Here is a 19753-nt window from a genome sequence, read left to right as displayed (position 1 = left end):
TATTGACTTGGGCCGTGTGGGCTTACGTGTGGGCTTACGTCATGGGCGATTATTAATCTAGACGGACCGACTTAATGCTACTGGGTAGGGTTTGTCTGAAAAGTTTTAGCCCAATTGTCTGAGCATCATCGACTGGGATTGTGAGAGAAGCTTCCAGAATTGGGCTAAGGATTTGGGTACCCAGGTGTGCTGAGCTTCCGATTTGCATATTCAATTCAATTTTTTGTCATTTATTTACATGGTCAATTTGACCCACTTATTATCCACAATTACAATTTATCCCTTTAACATAAATCTAGATTTTCACTTTACCCCTTTTTTTGTGTCACTTAACCCCCTTTAAGACAAAACTACCCTCTTGTTATGCTGATTTTTTTTTAAATTTTTCTTCTCTATTATCTTTTCCAATTCCAAATTAGTTTTCTTTCAAAATTTTATTTTGAGCAAATAAAAAATTTGTTTAACTAAAATTTTGGGATGTCCATTCTCTAATTATAAAATTAAAGAAGCCATATATTTTCCCATCTATTAGTTAATTAAAAAATCAATTTTATCTATTATCCAATTAAGAAATTTTAAAAAAAATTGTATTCTATTTCATTATAAGTAGATGATTCAAAATCAATTAACGATTTTTACAATTACACATTCACATGTCGGTTATTTGGACCCTTTTTTTGTCCTCTTTTCTTTAATAAACTTTTGCTTATTGGGGTCTTTTTTGACCTTTAAAAAAAAAATCAAATGTTAGTCCATTTCCTAATATATCTACTCCTCACATGTGAAACTTTATCACTATCATTTACAAGAGTCAAAATTGATCCATGTTAAAATTCATTGGAAAAAAATAAAATCTGAACGTAGTAGAGAGATATTTTCGTATCTTAAAAAGCTAAGTGATACAAAATAAAAGTTAGACGGTAAAATAAAAATTAGAATGTGCCTTGGGGGGATAAATTGCAATTAACCCTTAACTACAGAACCCGTAATCATACGACCTGCTAAATTCCTAAGTGTTAACCAGATTGCCTGCACCTGCACCACAACTTAAGTTCAAAACCAATCTCTCTATAAGCGGCCACATACGGTTGTGTCCCTTGGAGTTGGAGATTTTTTTGAATTACGGAATGGCGGTGAGCACTAACTGAAAAAGCATGCAGCGTTCCAAACAGGCAAACACGGTACTACTACACTAGTAACTAATTCTCCATGTAGGACCTATGAACGAACATAGCCATACTACTGGACATTCTTGGTTTACCTTCAGATCATGCAATGTTCTGTTGATCTGATAACTTTCTAAGATTTGTGTGGGCATACTGTCCTGAATGGCTGTTTCTTAGAATGACACTTGCGCAATTTCATCGTTGGGATCAACCGCCTGCTTCCTAGTATAGTGGAAATTTCTCATCTGCATCAGCATATGAGCTGGATTGGCAGTCAGAAGAACTTCCAGAAGCAGACCCCAACTGGGAGAGGAGATATGGAAACTAAAAGGTCCAGGTAGACGGCAATTTCTCCTGTGGATAGCAAGACACGGTCGACTGTTAACTAATGTAGAGAAACACAGAAGGCATCTCCATATAGATGGGAAATGTCAGTTATGTGGCAGCAAGAGAGACGCAGCAATACACGCAGTAAGGGATTGTGAATGGATTGGCAGAATATGGACGCAGCTGGTACATCGCTCAAAATGGAGAGAGTTCAAATCCAGCAGCATAACATGGTGGATGGACTGGAATGTGAACCAAAGAATGATTGGGAAGCAGAACGAGGTATACTGGCCAATGTTGATTCAACAAGTGGTTCATTGGGCATGGATAGCAAGGAATGAGAAAGTGTATCAAGGACTGGAAAGAAAGATGAAAGTACAGCCACGATATCTGATACGACAGGCCCTAGTGGCACATGAATTAAATTTGCGTTTGGCATACCGTTTTGACGCATTAAATTTTCAGAAAGCATGCAAAATGCAAAAGATCAAGCAGAAAGGTAAGGATTTTGCATTTTCTATAGCTAAACCATTAAGCTGCGAATGTTGCAAATAAGATGTAATCACATAATCTATACATAAAATGACTCCTCCCACCTACCGCTGCAAAATGATAATTACAGGAAGAAAGGTCTATTTTTATCTAGGTGTAATGGTGGGAACAACTCCGCTAACAAGGTCACTACCAGAGACATCTGATGAAAGAAAAGGATTTCTCATCGTGGAAGATGAAGATGGAGTTGTTGTGGTTTCAACCTTTCCAGGGTCAGTAACCAACGAGTCAACCAGTATAGTATCAGACTCTGGCATCATGAGCCATATACTCTCAAGTTCTCGAACCACTTCAGCCATCGAAGGCCGGGCGTCAGGCTCCTCTCGGCAACATTTTAGAGCCAGGTTGATGAACTTTTCCACGCATTCAGATGGATACGATCCCATGCTATCATCAATGACTGAGAATATCATACCAGAACGGTATGCTATATTTACCTGAAACAGATTGACGACTATCTTAACTAAACTGTATAATAGTTCTAATAATAAAGCTAGCATGCAGGGTTATAGATTGAAGGGATGAAACAATTACAAAGATTTAGAAAATGAATCATTCACAATACTATTGATACCTCAAAATGATGGAAGAAAGACGCAATAAAAGTCTACGTTAGGACTCTTTTGGACCATCTCAACTCTCTTTAGAAAATATTTCAATTAATACCATATTTGTAACCTTACCTGCCAAACTTATTAGAAATTATCACATAAAAAACAAATTATTGAATAGGAAAACTACTGAAAACAAGACTCCAACAAGGCTATTAAATAAATAAATGAATGAATGAATAGAAACTTCTAGGCTTGGTTTAAAGTGGAACCTACATAAACCATGCATATTTGAAGAGCACCCAAGCTTGGGGATTGGGAGTTGACTGGAAAGATGTGAACGAATCAAGGTGAAATCTGACAGAACTATGAAGCACCACAGTAATGTGCATGCGCTTGCCAGAATACTATACTGTTTTTAGCTTAAAGACAAGAAATGGTGAGACAAATACCTCTCTGACAATGTTTTTGCCATGCGATATTGGGTGCATCCCAGTCAATAGCTCCAAAAACACAACACCAAGGCTATAAACATCACTCTTGTCAGTAAGCTTATGTGTAAGGAAATATTCTGGGTCAAGATATCCCTGCAGAGGACACGTATTCATGAGTAGAACGGACAAGCAAATGTATGTATAATTAAGCTAGTGGCCTTATTCAAGTAGATTCTGCTACACTGAGCCCCAGATGGGTAAACGTGCTAATGGCTCTCACCAGTATTTTAAAAATCCGATGAAGCCTTTCAAAAGATTGAAAAGTATCCAGAAAGAGCTATAAAATTGCATTTGAAATCCCAAACATATTACAAAAGACCATGGCAGTAACTTATACATGCATCATACTTACCGGAGTTCCCTTAACAACAGTAGATACATGAGCAGGCAGCATTCCTTCAACATCAGGAACAGGAGCAAGCCTTGAAAGTCCAAAATCTGCAACCTTTGCAGTAAGTTTAGAGTCCAACAGTATGTTGCTTGCCTTAATGTCCCGGTGGAATATGGGAGGATTAGCTTCCGTATGTAGGTAGAGGATGCCCTTAGCTGATCCCAAAGCAATTCTCAACCTCATAGCAAATGTTCGAGGCTCCTTTGACTTCCCTGCAACACTTCAAGCATTAATTATCTGCTGCAATTGAGTGGCTGTGTGATCATCTTAACTAAATGTTTTGTGCATGCATGAGTGATTTTGTGCTGCAGAGGCCAGGGGTGGGAAGGGGGGGGGGAGTCAGCTCATCATCAACATTAGTGAAGTCAATAATCTAGAATAGAATGGCCCTAAGACCCATATTTGGAATCAACAGAGAAATAAACTTTAAGAGGAAGTTAATAGAAATACCAGATATGTTATCTCTCAAGGTACCATTAGACATGAATTCATAAATCAACATCTGCATCAAAAATAAAAATGAACCATTAGTCATGAGAAACTTTTTGAAAAAACAAAGCAGTACTAGTGTAGAGGAACTTCTTTTTCAAAAAACAAAATATATACTCATTAAAACAGAGGATGATTCAATACCCTGGAAGTTCATGTCCATGTCTGAGCACCGTGAGTTAAAGCAATTTAAAAAGCTATCATATTTACCTACTCTCACTAACTTTGGGAGACAACGCTTAATTTTTAAGAGCCTCCTCTCAGAATTTTCTTCTTCTGAAGTTTTCATCTCGCAGGTTATGATGATGTAGTAACATGATTTCCATAATGTTAAATCCAAGTTATTTGGTTTCCACACAGTGAAGCCTCCCTTCCATTTCTCAGTGAGAATTTTTCTAACATTTATTTAAGCTAATTAGCACTTAAGAATAACCCCCAGAGGGCACATTCAATTGCCATACATTCAACTCTTTAACTGGAGAAGAGATCCCAGATAGTAACTCCCTCATGGACCATTAAGTAGAATGCAGAAACTTGCAAACAAGTCGAGAATTTGAATCATAAAGATACCTGTTCACCTTCTTCATCACAGTACCCAACCAAAGAAACCAGATTTCTGTGATGTAACCTTGACAGTAGTTCTATTTCAGTGAGGAACTCCTTTTCACCTTGGAGGGATCCCTCCTGAGCACGTTTTATAGCCACAACTGTCTCATCAGCTAGAATACCTTTGTAAACTTTTCCATAACCACCTTGTCCAACCACACAAGAGCTATCAAAATTTTTAGTTGCTGATACCATTTCTTCGTAAGTGAATTCCTTCACACCATCGATTTTGATGGAGGTCTTTGAAGCTGCATTAAATAGTAAACCATCAAAACCATAAAAGATCTGTAATAATCAATGTTATTCTTTCTTCTTAACCATCTGTTTGGGTTGAAGAACAAGAAAACCTAAACTTTGAGGCGGAGAAGGATATTGTGCTCATGGTGTTGCCTTACATCAGTCCTGCTTCTAGTTGAAGAACAAGGATAGCTAAGAACACTGTAGCACAGGTCAGCGGTCCACAAGCAATTAAAGGGACTAATTCTGTGGGGGCATTGCCTCCCTATCATCTGTTTCTGTTATTCTCTATGATATAGGAGAACAAAAAACTTCCATTAGAGTCTAAGAGCTTATGACTGAAACTTTGACATAATAGCTTACCAATATAGCTTCATTTAATTCAATTCAATTTTTTAAGCAAATTTATCCATGAACTATATCTGACGTTTATTATAATTAAAAAGAATTAACTTCCAAATCTGACTGGAGAACATATTTCATATAGTTGAACGTATTTTAGGATTAGAAGTGATGAAACCAAGTTTGTTCTAGTTTATTCAAACAACAAAAAACTGACCATTACCCCGTATCAGTGATAATGAGAAACTTACAATGACGCCTTCTTGAAACTGCCTGCTTCTTCTTCATATGCAATCTCAATATAAGGAGAGTAACTAATGCAGACAGTGTAACTGCACCAGCTGTAGCCCCCAGCACAATGCCAGCTATTGCCCCCTTGCTTACACCAGATGAGGAAGAAGGAAACACTACTGCAAGTTCCAACAGAACCAAAGCATTGAGATCATTTTGACAGAGTTGTCAATCAATACAAGATAAAAGCTTTATAAACTATTGTTTAGATAATACTCTCTAAATTTATGGATTCCCAAAGAAAAATAACAAATGCACTTAATGAATTTTATCAAGTGAGATAGAGGATTTGAAATTGTCTTCTATCAGAACAACAATATCATGTGGTGTGGATTATAGATGTCAGCCTAAGCACATATAAACACTTATAACAATCAAAGTTGGTTTAATTAGGATGATTCTCAAATCAAGTTTGGTTTATGGTTGCAGTGGTGCAAGTGATAGAAATAGGCAGGGGTCCTTGAAAAGATGGTACAGGAGCATCAGATGTGCTCTAACTTTAAGTGTGACCGTTCCTATGATAAGCTCATATGACAACATCATGTAGTTAGGGGCAGTGTAGTGAGACCCCAAGTTGTTCACTTTTGGGACAGCAGGATATCAAGAATGGTCTAATAGTGCAATCATACTTGTGATGTGGGATATCCATTTCTGCTAGCTACAATAACAGACCCGCTTGTGAATGACAGTGAGTGTGGCATTTTAGGACACACAGCAGGCTGTCATGGCACAGGGAATTACTACATGTTCAACCATATGCATTGCCCATGAATTACGTAAGTACTTCTTAGGCAAGCTTCACTATGTTCTTAAGTAGCAGGTTGCCTAATGGTGCATTTACAGAATCATTTTCTAAATGTTACATTGACTTCAGATCATCATTTTAAGAAGATTAATCAACCTAGTTATCCAACATAAGAGGGTATAGGCTGTCCCATCTGGGAGAAGAATAAGTAGTTTCTTTGGTTGCTTCTATTCATATCAATTCCCTTGAAACCAGCAGAAAGGATAATGAGACAAACCATGTTGGTAAGGATCAAGCAGTGTGAAGTTAAGAAGTTCATATGGTCCAAATACGCTACTATCACCAATCTTCCATCCAGTAAACATGCTGCGAATTCTGAAAACTTCACTGTTGTTGAACATATGAGAAGAAGTATTATCAATGTACACTGGAAAAATCCTCAAATACATCCCCAGTCGAGGGCCTGGTTCCCATGCATATGAATCAGCATCAAGCTGATAAGGATAAAGGCCTAGACCAGAGGATAGGTACCATACAAATTGATCAAAATATGGCCTGAAATCAAAGAACCCAGGGCTCTTTAACCGATATCCAACAAGCAGAGGAGCAGCACAAAAGCAAGGTACTGGAAATGATGGGGGGACATATTCATAACCACTGGGGCATGCTTGAGGGGGACATTGGGTAGCATTTGATGAGATCAAAATACGAGCAACAACTTGACTCTGAGATCCGCAGAACTGCACTAGGTTGGAATTTGAGCATAAAGGATTTCCCTGAAGCCTGAATCATTGTTTATGCAAAGGATTAGAACAAGAATACCATAACATACTGGCCAGCCAGAAATAATCTTTATAACCACTCCAAACAATCTAGATAATTGTTTGAAGAATTCCTCCATATCAATGAAATCATTTTCTGTAGCTGAAGAAAATATGGAAATAGACAAACCTAACGGTGACATTTGCAGGGAGAAAAGAACTTCCAGAGATGTTTGAGAGCTTATTGTTCTGCAAATCCCTGTAGCATCAACTACCAAGTGTATGAAAAGTGAATTTTTTAAGCTTAATTTTTGCGTAATAGTAGTGAGAAAAGAAAATTCAGGTTGGCAAGGAAATACAAAATTCTAACTCCCAACTTGCTTTGGGATGAATAAGAAAACTTTTGCAGACATCAAATTGCCCAAAAAAGGACTTACAGTACGAGTCTTTGAGTCGCATTTGAACTCCTATTTTGCCAAATGATGGATGGAATAGAACCATTCAACAAATTGTTTGCCAGTGATCTGTAACAGGTGCGACAAAATTTTAAAATCATTAATTTCTTCGCAAATCCCAGGCACTCATAATCAATCTGAATACAAAGGAAGTGAAATGAAGGATAACCTGCTAAAGAACAAATATATTTATATATAGCACAATATCGATGAAGTATAAAGGAAGAGTGCTCACAATTTCTGCAAAAGAGGGAGGCCAGCAAAGTTGGTAGGAACCGTTCCAGTAAGATTGTTATATGAAAGATCACTGCACATTGTCAACAACTTCGTCGTTAGAAATCAAAGTTCATTTGTACTAAAAATTGGTAGATTTTCACATATCACTCTTGTCAGCAGACATCAAAAAAGTATCATCACTAATAATTTAACTTAAAAGGTAGGTAAATTTGAGTGCTTACAAGGTAGTCATATTCTGAGAGAGCGTATTTGAAGGTATTGCTCCGCTTAGCTGGTTGTGGCTCAGGTCTCTGCATCACAGTATTGTCACTTAAAAGAAGAAATTCCAGTAGAATTTTCCTTGGTCAAAGTCATTTTCAGTGGGGAAACTCCAGACTTTTGAAGAAAAATAGGTGACTTGATATATGAAAAACCAAGTGTAGTCAGAGAGCAATTAAAACTAAAATAACATCTAGGCAAGTGACTTACACGTATGAAAGGTTATGCATGTTGCTCAAGTTTGGGATTCCCCCTTGCAAGCTGCAGTTTCTGAGACTCCTGATACAGATAATGAAACTAAACGGTCAGCAACTTTAAAGATTTCTGTAAACTGTTCTAGGCCATGGTACATATCTTCATCCTAGTCTAGAATTATAAAAACTTCCAGGAACACAAAAACTTCACGATAATGTTTTTAAAAAATTGACCAGTGATTCTACATGCAGACAAAAACGCCTATATTAGAGTAAGAATCTGGAAATTGCAGCACTTACAATTTTAACAAATGGTACATGTTTCCATAGGAAGAAGGAATCACACTCCCACCAAAATTGTTGTTGTCCAATTGGCTGCAGACCAGAGGCAACAAAGAAAAGAAAAAATATCAGTAAGACTATAAAAACGTATATGATACAGTCAATGTTCTTCAACTGAAAGACACTTATTTGATAGCTCTCCCACCAGAAATAATTTAGACATGAGAAAGAACATTTCCACAAGGAACTATTTCAGTAGTACAAATTATCCTCTCCAACTACTTTTCTTAATAATGACATAAAACCTCAAAAAAAAAGCATTTCATAAAGTTAAATTTCGAATATAAATCATGAATATGTTGTGCTCTTCTTTATCAGTGCAGTAGAGCTAAGATTTGTATGCCTTGGTACAGTTCATTTTAATTGAGCCCATTACAAGTACCTTCTAACCTAGCTGGAATTGTTGCAATTCCTGCATATATTTTGTAGACATCATCAAAAAAATAATAATATCAATAAAAGCACGTATAAGGAAGAAACACTAATCTCCTGTTACAAGTAGGCACACTTCGTTAAATGAGTACATCAGAGAACTGATGTCGATGTTGTAAGAACGTAAAGACATAAAAAGTCCAAATTTCCACATGTTGCAGAATCGTTATTCACCCCTCTCTCTCAATGACCTTTTCTCCTTTGCTGATTTAATTAAGTAGATCTGTATAGGAAAGAACCAGTTTTTCTGATGCCTCAACCCAAAATTCCTTTCCATCATTTCCTAGAGTTTCTTCTGTTACTATCATTCTTTAACTTAACGAAAAATCTTCTTATCTGTTTTTTGTGCTCTTGAAGAGATTAAACTTCCATAACTCTGCGCTGGATCAAATTTCACCTGAAACATGTATGTTCATGATACAGAAAAGAAAGGCTATTTGTATTTACCCAAGCAACCAGAAAAACAAACTCAGCAACTAGGTTTGGCAGTCCCCATTATAAACTACATTTTCAAACAAATCATGCTCTTCATCATATAAAGGAATAAGATACGAGAGATAAAAACACAAGGATATGAGTTAACTTACAGTATAAGTAGACTTGGCATTTCAGAGAGCTCTGGAGGAAGAGAGCCTGATAAGTTGTTATTATCAAGTAACCTGGATTACTGAATATCATTAACAAAGATGTTCAACATGCAGCAAATGTAGCAGCATGAATTAGGTTTTCACTTACAAGTGAACAAGATTTGGAAGCTTAGACAGCTCAGAAGGGATTTGCCCACTGATTGAATTGTTATTCATGTGACTATCATAAAATGAAAATGTAAGAACCACAATCAGCAATCAGTTCAAGGCATCACAGCAAGAGAGCATGTCTATTATTTGCATATGCATAGATACTAACATTTTATACTGAAGTATGTATAAACCCTCAATGGAGGAAGCAACAGAAGTGCTATATTACAAGTGGAAGCCAATTCTTACAAGTGCTTTGTTTTGCTCAAGTTCGCAAATGAGTTAGGTATCGGTCCAGATATCTGATTCTGGTCTATTTGTATCCTGTCCAAGTTATAAAGATTACCAAGCTCTTCAGGTAGTGATCCTGTCAGTTGATTTCCATTGAGAAGCCTACAAACAGAAAATAAGCAAACATCATATGGGCAAGACACAGGGTGTACACCTGGTACAAAAGAGATCAAAGTGGTATATTTGCATAAATGGCAATTCATATCCACAAGAAAATTCAGAAGAATGTTACCCAGAAAACAAAGATCTTGGACATGACATTAAATTTACAAATTATTTTATATAGTCAACCCCTAAACAGTCCAGAGAAAACTAGAGAGATTAGGAACAGTAATGGAAGAGCAGGAGTGTGAATAGAGAGATTAAGCAAAGATCTCCAGCAACTTACAACAATTGTAAAGATGTAAGGTTGCCTATCTCCTTGGGTATACTCCCACTGATGTTGTTCCACATAACATCCCTTCAGGAGAAATACACTTAAAGAGTCAGTCCCTATGAAAAGTGTTTTTCAATTTTAAAATTAACAAGGTAAAAGAAGCCAATGTCCAAAACAGCTATATACTCCCAGTATAATGCTGAAAAAAAAGAATCATTTTGATCATGCCCAATAAATGAAAAAAACAACTATACAGATAATGCCACTCACAAGATTTGCATATAAGATAAACGGCCTAGCTCTGGCGATAATCTTCCGAAGAGTTTCATACCAAGTAGTTGCCTGTTAAAAAGTTGACAAACCAGTAAGTCGCCAATATAATGTAGGGACTTAAACAAGCACAGCGACACAGGTAATTGAAATTGTTTGGTTTGTTCCAATGTAGTTTTCTTCAACGTAACTATCATCTTCAAGCATTTGCAAAGTATCTATACACAAGTGTTAAAACTGATATCCAAAAGATATGTCAGCAAGGCTCTAGATGAGGCCCTTACTCTAGTTGATCCAACACCTCCTATGTCCTTTAAGAACCTTATAGAGGTAAAGTCACAGGATCCTTCACCTATGCAGTTATACACATTCCTAAGTAATATGCTTTCTTGAATTTCTGTCAGCTGAGAAGAACTTGCTTTTACATAAGCAATTTTTAGTATTTGTGCCAGTTAAATATTATTAAGCAATAATAGAAAAATGAAGAAATGCAGGAAGAATTAAATCATACAATTCTACGACATGAAGATGGCCATCGTCCATTGTTTGATTGAAGCACAAAACCCCAGTCCAATTTGAAGTGCATGGATCACCGGTCCTCCAGTTACTGAGATTTCCATTTGGATCGATCAATTCTTTCCTGATTGACCGCAATGCTCTAACTGCAGGTCAAAAAGATGGTAACACTGTACAATCCCGTAACTAAACTAAAACTTTTACTTACCTATGTTCTAGAGTGTCCATATCAGTTCACAAAATAATTAAGATCATCTTGAACTTCCAAATTAGGGAGGGAAAAGTGAAATATAGAAGGATATCTCTCCCATGTTGAATAAAAAATCCTTGAATCTACTCTCTTTTGTTTCTTCACTGTGTATCAAGGAGTTACGGCACCACAAAATGGCATAATAAAGTTTGCCTTGTGTGTGTGGCTACACATCCAGAGTCCACTACAGTAAAGTGAACTACCTTGATTCTAAGTATCACAAGGAATTAAGCAAGAACACTTCCTGATACGCCGGGCAAAAGGTGCAAAACAAAGCTCAGATCTACATCTGTTGCATACACTCTAAAAATAACTAGCTCATACCCATTTCAAGGACTAAAAGTAACTAGCTGACGACAGCCAAAAAGTCCACAGCAGGTTCAATATGTAGCCAAATGAGCATGCATATCATTTTTTTTATTTTCTTGACTATTTTCATTTCAGAAGCCATTAACAACACCGAATTGACCTGTTCTAAGCCATAAAACTGAGGAACTTCTTTACGATACTAGGGAATGCAGTGCACTGGAGTTCGTTATTAAAGGAGTTTTTAAGAAAAAAAAAAACACTAAATTCAAACGCTTCATCGTGGAACTGCAGACTGTCATTCGATATTATGAATGAAAACCATACACACTTTCATCAAGAAATTTTAAAAGAATATACAGGCTGATTGCAGAGACTGAAAACTGATCATCTTCACCTTCATCAGGATGGGTAATTTGGCTATCCGCGCTAATTAGCAGCAAAGACCAGCACAACCACACGATCAAACTCAGTCCAAACAACGAAATTCTTGATTGTGGCATCCCAAAAAGACCAAACTTTCTGCAGTTACCCAACATCTCTTACACTTAAAAGATACAAATTAAGCTCCCCACCTGGTAATGCCAACCAAGAGAAAACAAACCAAATTCATATTCAAGCAGAAGTTTATAATATATCTAACCCCCAAAAAAAAATCAAACTTTTTTTTCCCTTTTTTCAAGTCACAATAACCAGTTCGTGCATATGAATACCGGAACCATCAAATAACTGAGAACAAAAGACTCAGAAGAAGCAAGATATTCCCATAAAATCGACAGAAAATACCCAAAGCCAGGAAAAGAACATAGGAATTAAGAAACAAGCAAGAAAAGAGAAGAAGAAATGGTCACCCGAAAAAGAATGTTTGATTCAGATGCCTATATGGGGATAGTTTTGAGGTCAAGCAATGGGAAAACTTACATGCTGGAAGGTAGGAGTTATGGTAAGAAGTTGGGAACGCGAGTGACTGTGATGATGTTAGGATTTTGGTGCACCTGATGGTAGACGTAGAAGAAGAAGAGGAGGAGAAAATTAAACATGGAAATGAATTGACTGGGTCGGCATTGGAGGTGAGTAGATTGATGAATGCGTTGCTGATGAGAGCAGCAGCCATCTTTTTCTTTCGGGTGTTTTTTGTGTATTATATATAATTATTGCTACTAGTACTTTTTTTTTTTTGTCAAACTTCAACTGCATTATATAATATTGCTACTAGTACTTGAGTGAGAACAACTACTTAGTTGAGTTCACCCCATTTTCTTCCTTGTTTCTTTCTTTGTTTTATGATTTTAATGTTAATGGCGACGCCACTTTGACTTTTATGGCAGGGGGTAGTTGTTGCTGAAGCTGAACAATCAACTGCCGCTTTTATTTTTATCTTATGATGGTTTTGACCCTTGTGGCATTTCCTGCCGTCGAGCCTCCGAGTCAATCGAACGCCCATCTGAGTTGCTGTAGCTTAATCATGCCGTGCCGCTAAAGACAAAGGACCCTTACCGCCACAACTTTGACTGTTGTGGTTACGGTTAAAAGTTAAAATGCCAATACCGATAATTTACCGTTAATTTTGAGATGCAACGTCAATAATGTAATGTGATGCCTTGTGACTAGGGGTGCAAACGAGCCGAGCCGAGTCGAGTTTTAGCCTTATCGAGTCGAGACTTAACTTAATTTCATCGAACTCGAACTCGAGCTCGAGCTCGACGAGCTGGTAATTTTCAAGCTCGAGCTCGAGCTCGACTCGATTCGAGCCGAGCTCGAGCTCGAGTTCGAGCTCGAAAAAAATAAAAAATAATTATTTTATTTTTAAAAAAATTAATAAAATAATATTTTTTCTTAATAAATAATAAAATATTAAGGATATTTATGTAATTTTACTATTAAAAATAAAAATAAAAAAATAAATATATATATACTCGAGCTTAATGTTTTGAGCTCGAGCTCGAGCTCGACTCTGGCTCGAGCAGCTCGAGCTCGACTCGAGCTCGATATTGATCGAGCTCGACTCGAGCTCGAATCGAGCCGCTCGCGAGCGGGTCGATTCGTTTGCACCCCTACTTGTGACCCAAAAACAAAAAAAAAAAAAGGAAATGCTAATTAGCCTAAAGCATGCAATTTGTCCCAACAAGAATGGAGAAACTAATCATAATGGCCCAGCCCATTTGGTTTATCATGATTAAGGGTTCAATCACATGGTAGCGTGGATGAACAAACGCGTTTTAGGCAATGTGCTTTTGGATTGGACGGTCATTACCAGCCAGCCATTACTGGAAGACAAAAAACATACAGCAGAATATCCTTTGTTGGTTTTACAAAAATGTAAAGGTGCTAGACTGGTCATATGGATTACGTTTTTTTTTTTTTTTTCCTTTTTGGATCCATTTGATTATATAGAATAAATATTTTTTTCCTTTCTCGAGAAATTGACAAGTACAGGTCAAAGTATGGTTTTTTTTTTTCTTTCCCGATCCATTTGGTCATGTAGAGTACAATTTTTTTCCCCTTTCTCTCGAGTTGTACTTGTCCTAAATTATGCGAAGAAAAAAATAATAAAAAAATATAATCACGAAAAATGATATAATTTTTCGACAAAAAATGGCTCCCTTATCCAATGGGGTAACCATGATCGGCTACAGCATTGATGATAATAATAATGAATTAGACCATCAGTCATTATCACCGCCACAGTATTGATTAAGTTGTGCGGAGCCGTTTTGTCAAATCATTTACAAGGGCAAGAGCATACTACTGTTCGAGATATATTGAGGTGGGTAAGAGCGAAATTAAAAATATGCCATGAGAGGTTATCTTCTCTTATGAATAGATAGCGGGAGGATGGGACAGATTTGTCAGGCTTTAAATATCGTATGTGGTTGATTACTTTCTTATAAACAAAACAAAATTGTGTGATTTGTGTAAGTATTTCTATACGAGAAGTGTAGTTACAGGATATATATATATACCTTTCTTTATTCAATTCGTAGTGATGATCATAGTCGCTTAAAATTTTTTCTCTTAAAAAAAAAAAGAGAGAGATTGAAGCTATCTGTGTTAGAATATGTGGTGTTTGGATTGTAATTTTTTATCAAAAAATTCTTATATTTTTTTTGAATTCATTTTTTAATCAATTTTTTACCTTTAAATAGATACAGTATTTATTTTTTTTTAATAAAAATTTCGAAAAAATAACAATCAACGCGCGCTACGGTTAGATATTGAGGAGGAGATTATCAATTTTCACAGCGTTGACTTCTAACAAAATAATCTAATAGTCTGAATCGGCATGCTCCGGTTGGATAAAGCTTCTTGCTATTTGTACTTGGAACTTGAAACTTAACGCCTGCTTTTGAGTAAGCCACGACGCCTAATTTGGTTACGTGTACTTGAGGTCTAAAATTATATACCATCGCTCCTGCCGCTTCGTTGATCTATTCTATTTTACTATTTTCTGCTCCTCCTTCAAATGCTAAGCTGACCAGACTCCCACTTTGCCCGGGAAAAATGATTAAAACTCGTTAATTTATTAATTGCCCAGGAAAAATGATTAAAACTCGTTAATTTATTAATTGCCTTCAAATGCTAAGCTGACCAGACTCGTGGATTTATTAATTGCGCATCTCTTTCGCATCGTCTGGGGTTGGCCCACTTGGAGATATTTCGACGCCCATGATGATCGTCTCCATTGGAATATTCAAAGACTCGCAAGTCTCCTAGTTTTGTCTTTGTTTGACAGCGAAGATCGGAGTCGAGATGTGGATGATACATACATGTCTAGGATTCCTTCAAAGTGGTTGCGCATTTACACCTACTAATATAATAGGATGATATTTTTCAACTGGTTTCTTGATTTCTCTTTTCCACCGAATTCGTCAGTCGGATCGTGTCATGGAATTAGTAAAACTTCAGGCTTTGATAAGTTTCACTAATGCTTGAGGTTTCTTCTTTGGACTTTTTAAGATTAGGTGAAACGTTAGTTTGTAAGACAGAAAAGACTTTTCATTTTTCTTCTCCACAGACTTTTCATTTTTCACCAAATACTACTCTCTTCTTTTTATCGCTGCAGCTCCGGAAGTAAAAATTTTCAAGGAAGGAAACCAAAGTTGGCACGAACAAGAAACACGGTGGTGATTTTTCTCATTTTTGTTTTCCGCGCATAATCGAATCCGCCACAAGGTCTTTAAATAGAGTCAAACCAAATTTTACCCAGAATGGCTTATAGCCGATAGGCCTTTGGCACCACCGGGCTTGGTGGGCTTGGTGGGCTGGAGTTCCGATTGGGATTTACTAACAAGAGGGACAATCCAAGCACTAGTTCCCCAGACGTAGAATGAGGCTGAGAATTTCCTGTGCCACAACTGCAATGTACGTCAATTATTCTAGTGAGCTCTCGGGTTTAAATTAATGGACGGACGCATGCTATATTCTGAGCAATGTATATGACAATTAGACCGTGAATCGTTTTGTGAACTAGCACGCATTCGTTTGGACAGTGAATTATTTGTAAAAACATCATTAACATGTTTTACGATCATTTTTTTTATATCACGTACGTCACATTAAAAAGGTACTGCAGTGATTTTAGAAAAAATTTTATTTCAAATAATTTACCCTCCAAAGTTAGGACCAACTTGAGAACCAATCGTGAACATTTGAAAACGGCTAGTGATCAATCACCATTGAATTTGTCGTCTCTCGCTCCATTGAATTGGAGTGAAATGTTAAAACTGGAATGAATCTGTCATCAAACAGTCCCATCCTAATTAGGTTTGATTGTTCACTGGAAAAGCCCAGACCACAAGTTGCTGAATTAGGGGCCCAAATTAGGTTTGATCTCTTTGTTGGGCAGCGTAGGGCCTTTGCCCCTATTTAATGCGTACGGTCCATGGAGCCCACGTACGTGATTTCCGGGCTCTGTTCGTTACTCTCCAAGATTGGGATCGAATAACATCCACAACCCAAGAAGGACCACGGGACCCGTGACAGCGAAGCCACATCATAAGACCCGCCCCACATACCAAAATCCAGGTCACCCGTCTCTATCATTCCTATCCAGTTTAATCTTTTTTTATTTCCTAGGTTCCTTTCAGTAATCCACAAGAAGAGAGTATTGCTTGCTTCTCATCGTAGACCAGCAGGGACAACGACATGGCCCATTTCTTATCCTGGAAATGAATACAAAATTCAACGTATGCCACCGCGAACTAGGCTGCAAGAATTTGGAATTTAGTTTAAATCTGAAAATCCCCAGATAACGACCTTAGTTACTACACAAGGCTGCAAGGACGGACAAGAGAAGCCTGGGCGGCTTTGGTAAGTGTCTTTTAAAATGAACAGTAAATTACCTTTTTTTTTTTTTTTTGGGTGTGTGGAGTGAACTAGGCTTTTATTCTCAAGTTTTCTAGGAAAAGGCTAGCATCTAAAACCTACTTCAAACATTTTTCCCCGACAATATGGTGCATCTAAGCATATGCATGTCTCAATTTCTTTCATTGATTTCTCCACGTAGGCTTCAGTATATCTTCTTTTTTACTTCTCCCTCTCTCATTGATACAAGAGAACTCGAGCTGCAAAAGGTAAAAAGAGAGAAAGGGAGGTCTTACAGGATGAATTTAAGCCTTGTTTTCAGTTGATTCTTTTAGCTCATTATGAATTTTGATTTTGGATAATTAATTTTTTTGACGTTCTTGTTTGCTCTTGTATTTAGATTATAGATTTTTAAGTAGTAAAAAAAAAAATTATGATCCATCAAAAAGTAAAATTTGTTGAATCTAATTCTCTACAATAATATTTTATGATCAAATTGTGTAAAAATTAAAGCAGATGAGAACAAGGTCATCATGTCTTGTTAGCTAACTTGAAGAACTTGGAATTTAGAAAAAGTTTGAACAAGGAATAAGTGGCCAACGTTAAAATCTTGCCCAAAATTTAACTTTCAGAAGAGAGACACACTCTCTACATAGTTTACTTCAATTTGCATGTTACTTGTAGAGCTAAAAAATTATTTTCACTATAAAAAATCAGATTAATCTTTTATACACTGACAGTATATACACTTTTATCATTAGATGTTTGGCACATAATTCGAATTTGAATTTGAAACTCATATTTTGCAATATGTCATGCATCTAACCGTGATAATATATATACTGCCAGTATATGTAAGATTTATTTTAAACAATTTGTACAAAATAATTTGTAGCAATAAACATATAACCCCTTATAAATCTATTTGCAATACATCGCTCGAAAAAACAACCCTTTGTTTTTTAGCAGACGAATATACATGTATGTGGTCAAGAACTCATTTTGCATCCAAGAGATCGACTAGTGCCAGCATTTATAGCCAAGATTCAGATGTTCTTGTTTCCAAGTCTTCACAGGTGGGCACCATAGATAACAACTTGACAGAGGGGATTAGAGAATGTCTTATACTAAAATCTACAGATTATGATAAGCCAATCGCTCGTACGGTCCCCTCCATGGCAACGACCTCCATTGCCAATCCCCGTTGCCTCTACGTATCATCAGCTCTCAGGAAATACAACTAATAATAAAAAAGGAAAAAAGAAAACACATCATAAAATAGTTGTACAAGTATTTAATAGGGTGGATATCTGATGCTGTCACGGGAATGGAGGAAATCAAATGCGTTGCAACGTGTTGGGATTTGATTTGGTGGATTTAGATACCGTGACGGCCCACATGTGGATTATCCTGCATGTTCCCGGCCCGGGTTGAATGCGTCAAAAGCTGGAAAGCAGGGGGGACCCCCTGCTGACATGGAAAAATTCGATGTTGGATGATGTGGCAGTCAGGCTACCAGGATTTTGGGGGTTTGGTTGATGGGCTCGCGGTAGCCACTTGTTCGAGTGGTGGAGAAACATCCGATCTATGGAGCTGGGGGACTTTTATGAGTCTGGACTTTTAAGACACCCCACGGCCGTTGTCTGTCATTTTAAACCCTAATTGCTGTCCCGTCCGACGTTTCATAACGAGCAAGATAATGTCGTTGAGTTTCGGGGAAGAGTGTGCTTCTGACTCTCCCAGCTAGTTCTGAGTTCTCAGGCTACAAAATTGAATTTGCATGGCAAATTTTTTTAATAATATTTTATTTGCATTATACACATATTTTTTTTAATTATTTTTTCATTTCACATATATTATATTCTCTCCGTTTTATTGAAAGTGTTGCTTTTTTTTTTGAATTTTTTTATTGAAAAATTACTTTAGCAATTTGATGTATGTAAGGAAAAAAAGGCAATAGAAAAATGTGATCACGGAAAACGACGTAATTTTCTGACGAAAAATGGTTGTCCAAACGGGGCCTAATACTTTCCATTTTAGAATGTCCCAAAACAATCGTCATACTATTAAAAAAGTCAAAATACCTTTTAATCTCTCTTTCCAATATAGCCCTTCTTTCTAATCATACTCATGTTAACATTCAAATTTAAATTTTAAATTTGTGAGAGTAAAATTGAAAAGAGAAGCACAAACATCATAATCACACTACTATTCTTAAAAAATTAGATTTTCCAAACATGACTAAATAAATTGAACGGAGTAAGTGTCACAAAAACTGCTATAGTAATTATTTCAAATAATACCATATTTAAACAGACTTCTTGTTGTATATTTAACTGCAATAACATGCCATGAAAAGCAAATTATTTACTACTATACGAATTTGGTTTTTGTTGCCTGAAAAAGAAATGATATAACCTGCAAGCATCTCACTTGTTATAAGTGTAAAGTGATCTAAAAACAAATATTTATAATTTACTACACGGTCCAAGAGGACGATTTGATGGCAAGGAAAGGAAAAAAAAAAAAAAAAGTACTTAAACTGTTTGGCTTGCCATATCACTTGAAATTTCTAACCCACCTAGCTAATCTGAATTTAGAACATTTACTTTGGAGGTCAATTCAATATTGCGATGTGAAACTCTCTTTGGCAAAAGAAATGGACTTACAAACCGCTCGTTACCTCTTCGTTAAGTTAGCTCGCATTTGTGTGCATCTGTATAAAATTCTATATTCATGAAAAAATGTTGCATTCGAAGACTAAAGCTGAGAATGTGGAACTAGGAATATGTTGGTAAGGCAAAATAGACAATGGAAAGTGAAAACTAAGTTG

The 19753-nt window shown here is 36.6% G+C and overlaps 1 protein-coding gene across 3 annotated transcripts; it reads right to left on the bottom strand.

Moving 5' to 3' along the window:
• Window positions 1–1987: 1987 nt before the first annotated feature.
• On the bottom strand, window positions 1988–12730 carry LOC113731548 (probable LRR receptor-like serine/threonine-protein kinase At1g06840). Of its 3 annotated transcripts, none has more exons than XM_027256874.2 (21): window positions 12538–12730; window positions 12014–12191; window positions 11056–11206; window positions 10545–10616; window positions 10287–10358; window positions 9857–10000; window positions 9606–9677; window positions 9458–9529; window positions 8397–8471; window positions 8113–8181; window positions 7866–7934; window positions 7643–7714; window positions 7390–7476; window positions 7143–7211; window positions 6469–6974; window positions 5407–5565; window positions 4541–4824; window positions 3932–3983; window positions 3443–3693; window positions 3049–3183; window positions 1988–2482 (listed from the first exon to the last, which is right to left on the bottom strand). In XM_027256874.2, exons 2-21 carry the CDS (start codon window positions 12153–12155, stop codon window positions 2132–2134), a joined length of 2904 nt encoding a protein of 967 aa, XP_027112675.1. In that variant the 5' UTR covers window positions 12156–12191; window positions 12538–12730; the 3' UTR covers window positions 1988–2131. The 3 variants fall into 3 exon arrangements, with proteins under 3 accessions (XP_027112675.1, XP_027112680.1, XP_027112688.1); XM_027256879.2 differs by having other exon boundaries at window positions 12468–12606; XM_027256887.2 differs by lacking the exon at window positions 12538–12730 and having other exon boundaries at window positions 11056–11151; window positions 12014–12154.
• Between the last annotated feature and the right edge of the window lie 7023 nt (window positions 12731–19753).

Source organism: Coffea arabica, chromosome 1c (genome assembly GCF_036785885.1).
Source record: "Coffea arabica cultivar ET-39 chromosome 1c, Coffea Arabica ET-39 HiFi, whole genome shotgun sequence".
Taxonomy (NCBI): domain Eukaryota; kingdom Viridiplantae; phylum Streptophyta; class Magnoliopsida; order Gentianales; family Rubiaceae; genus Coffea; species Coffea arabica.
The sequence above is the reverse complement of the archived record's forward strand: the minus strand, read 5'-3'. Positions and strand labels throughout refer to the sequence as shown.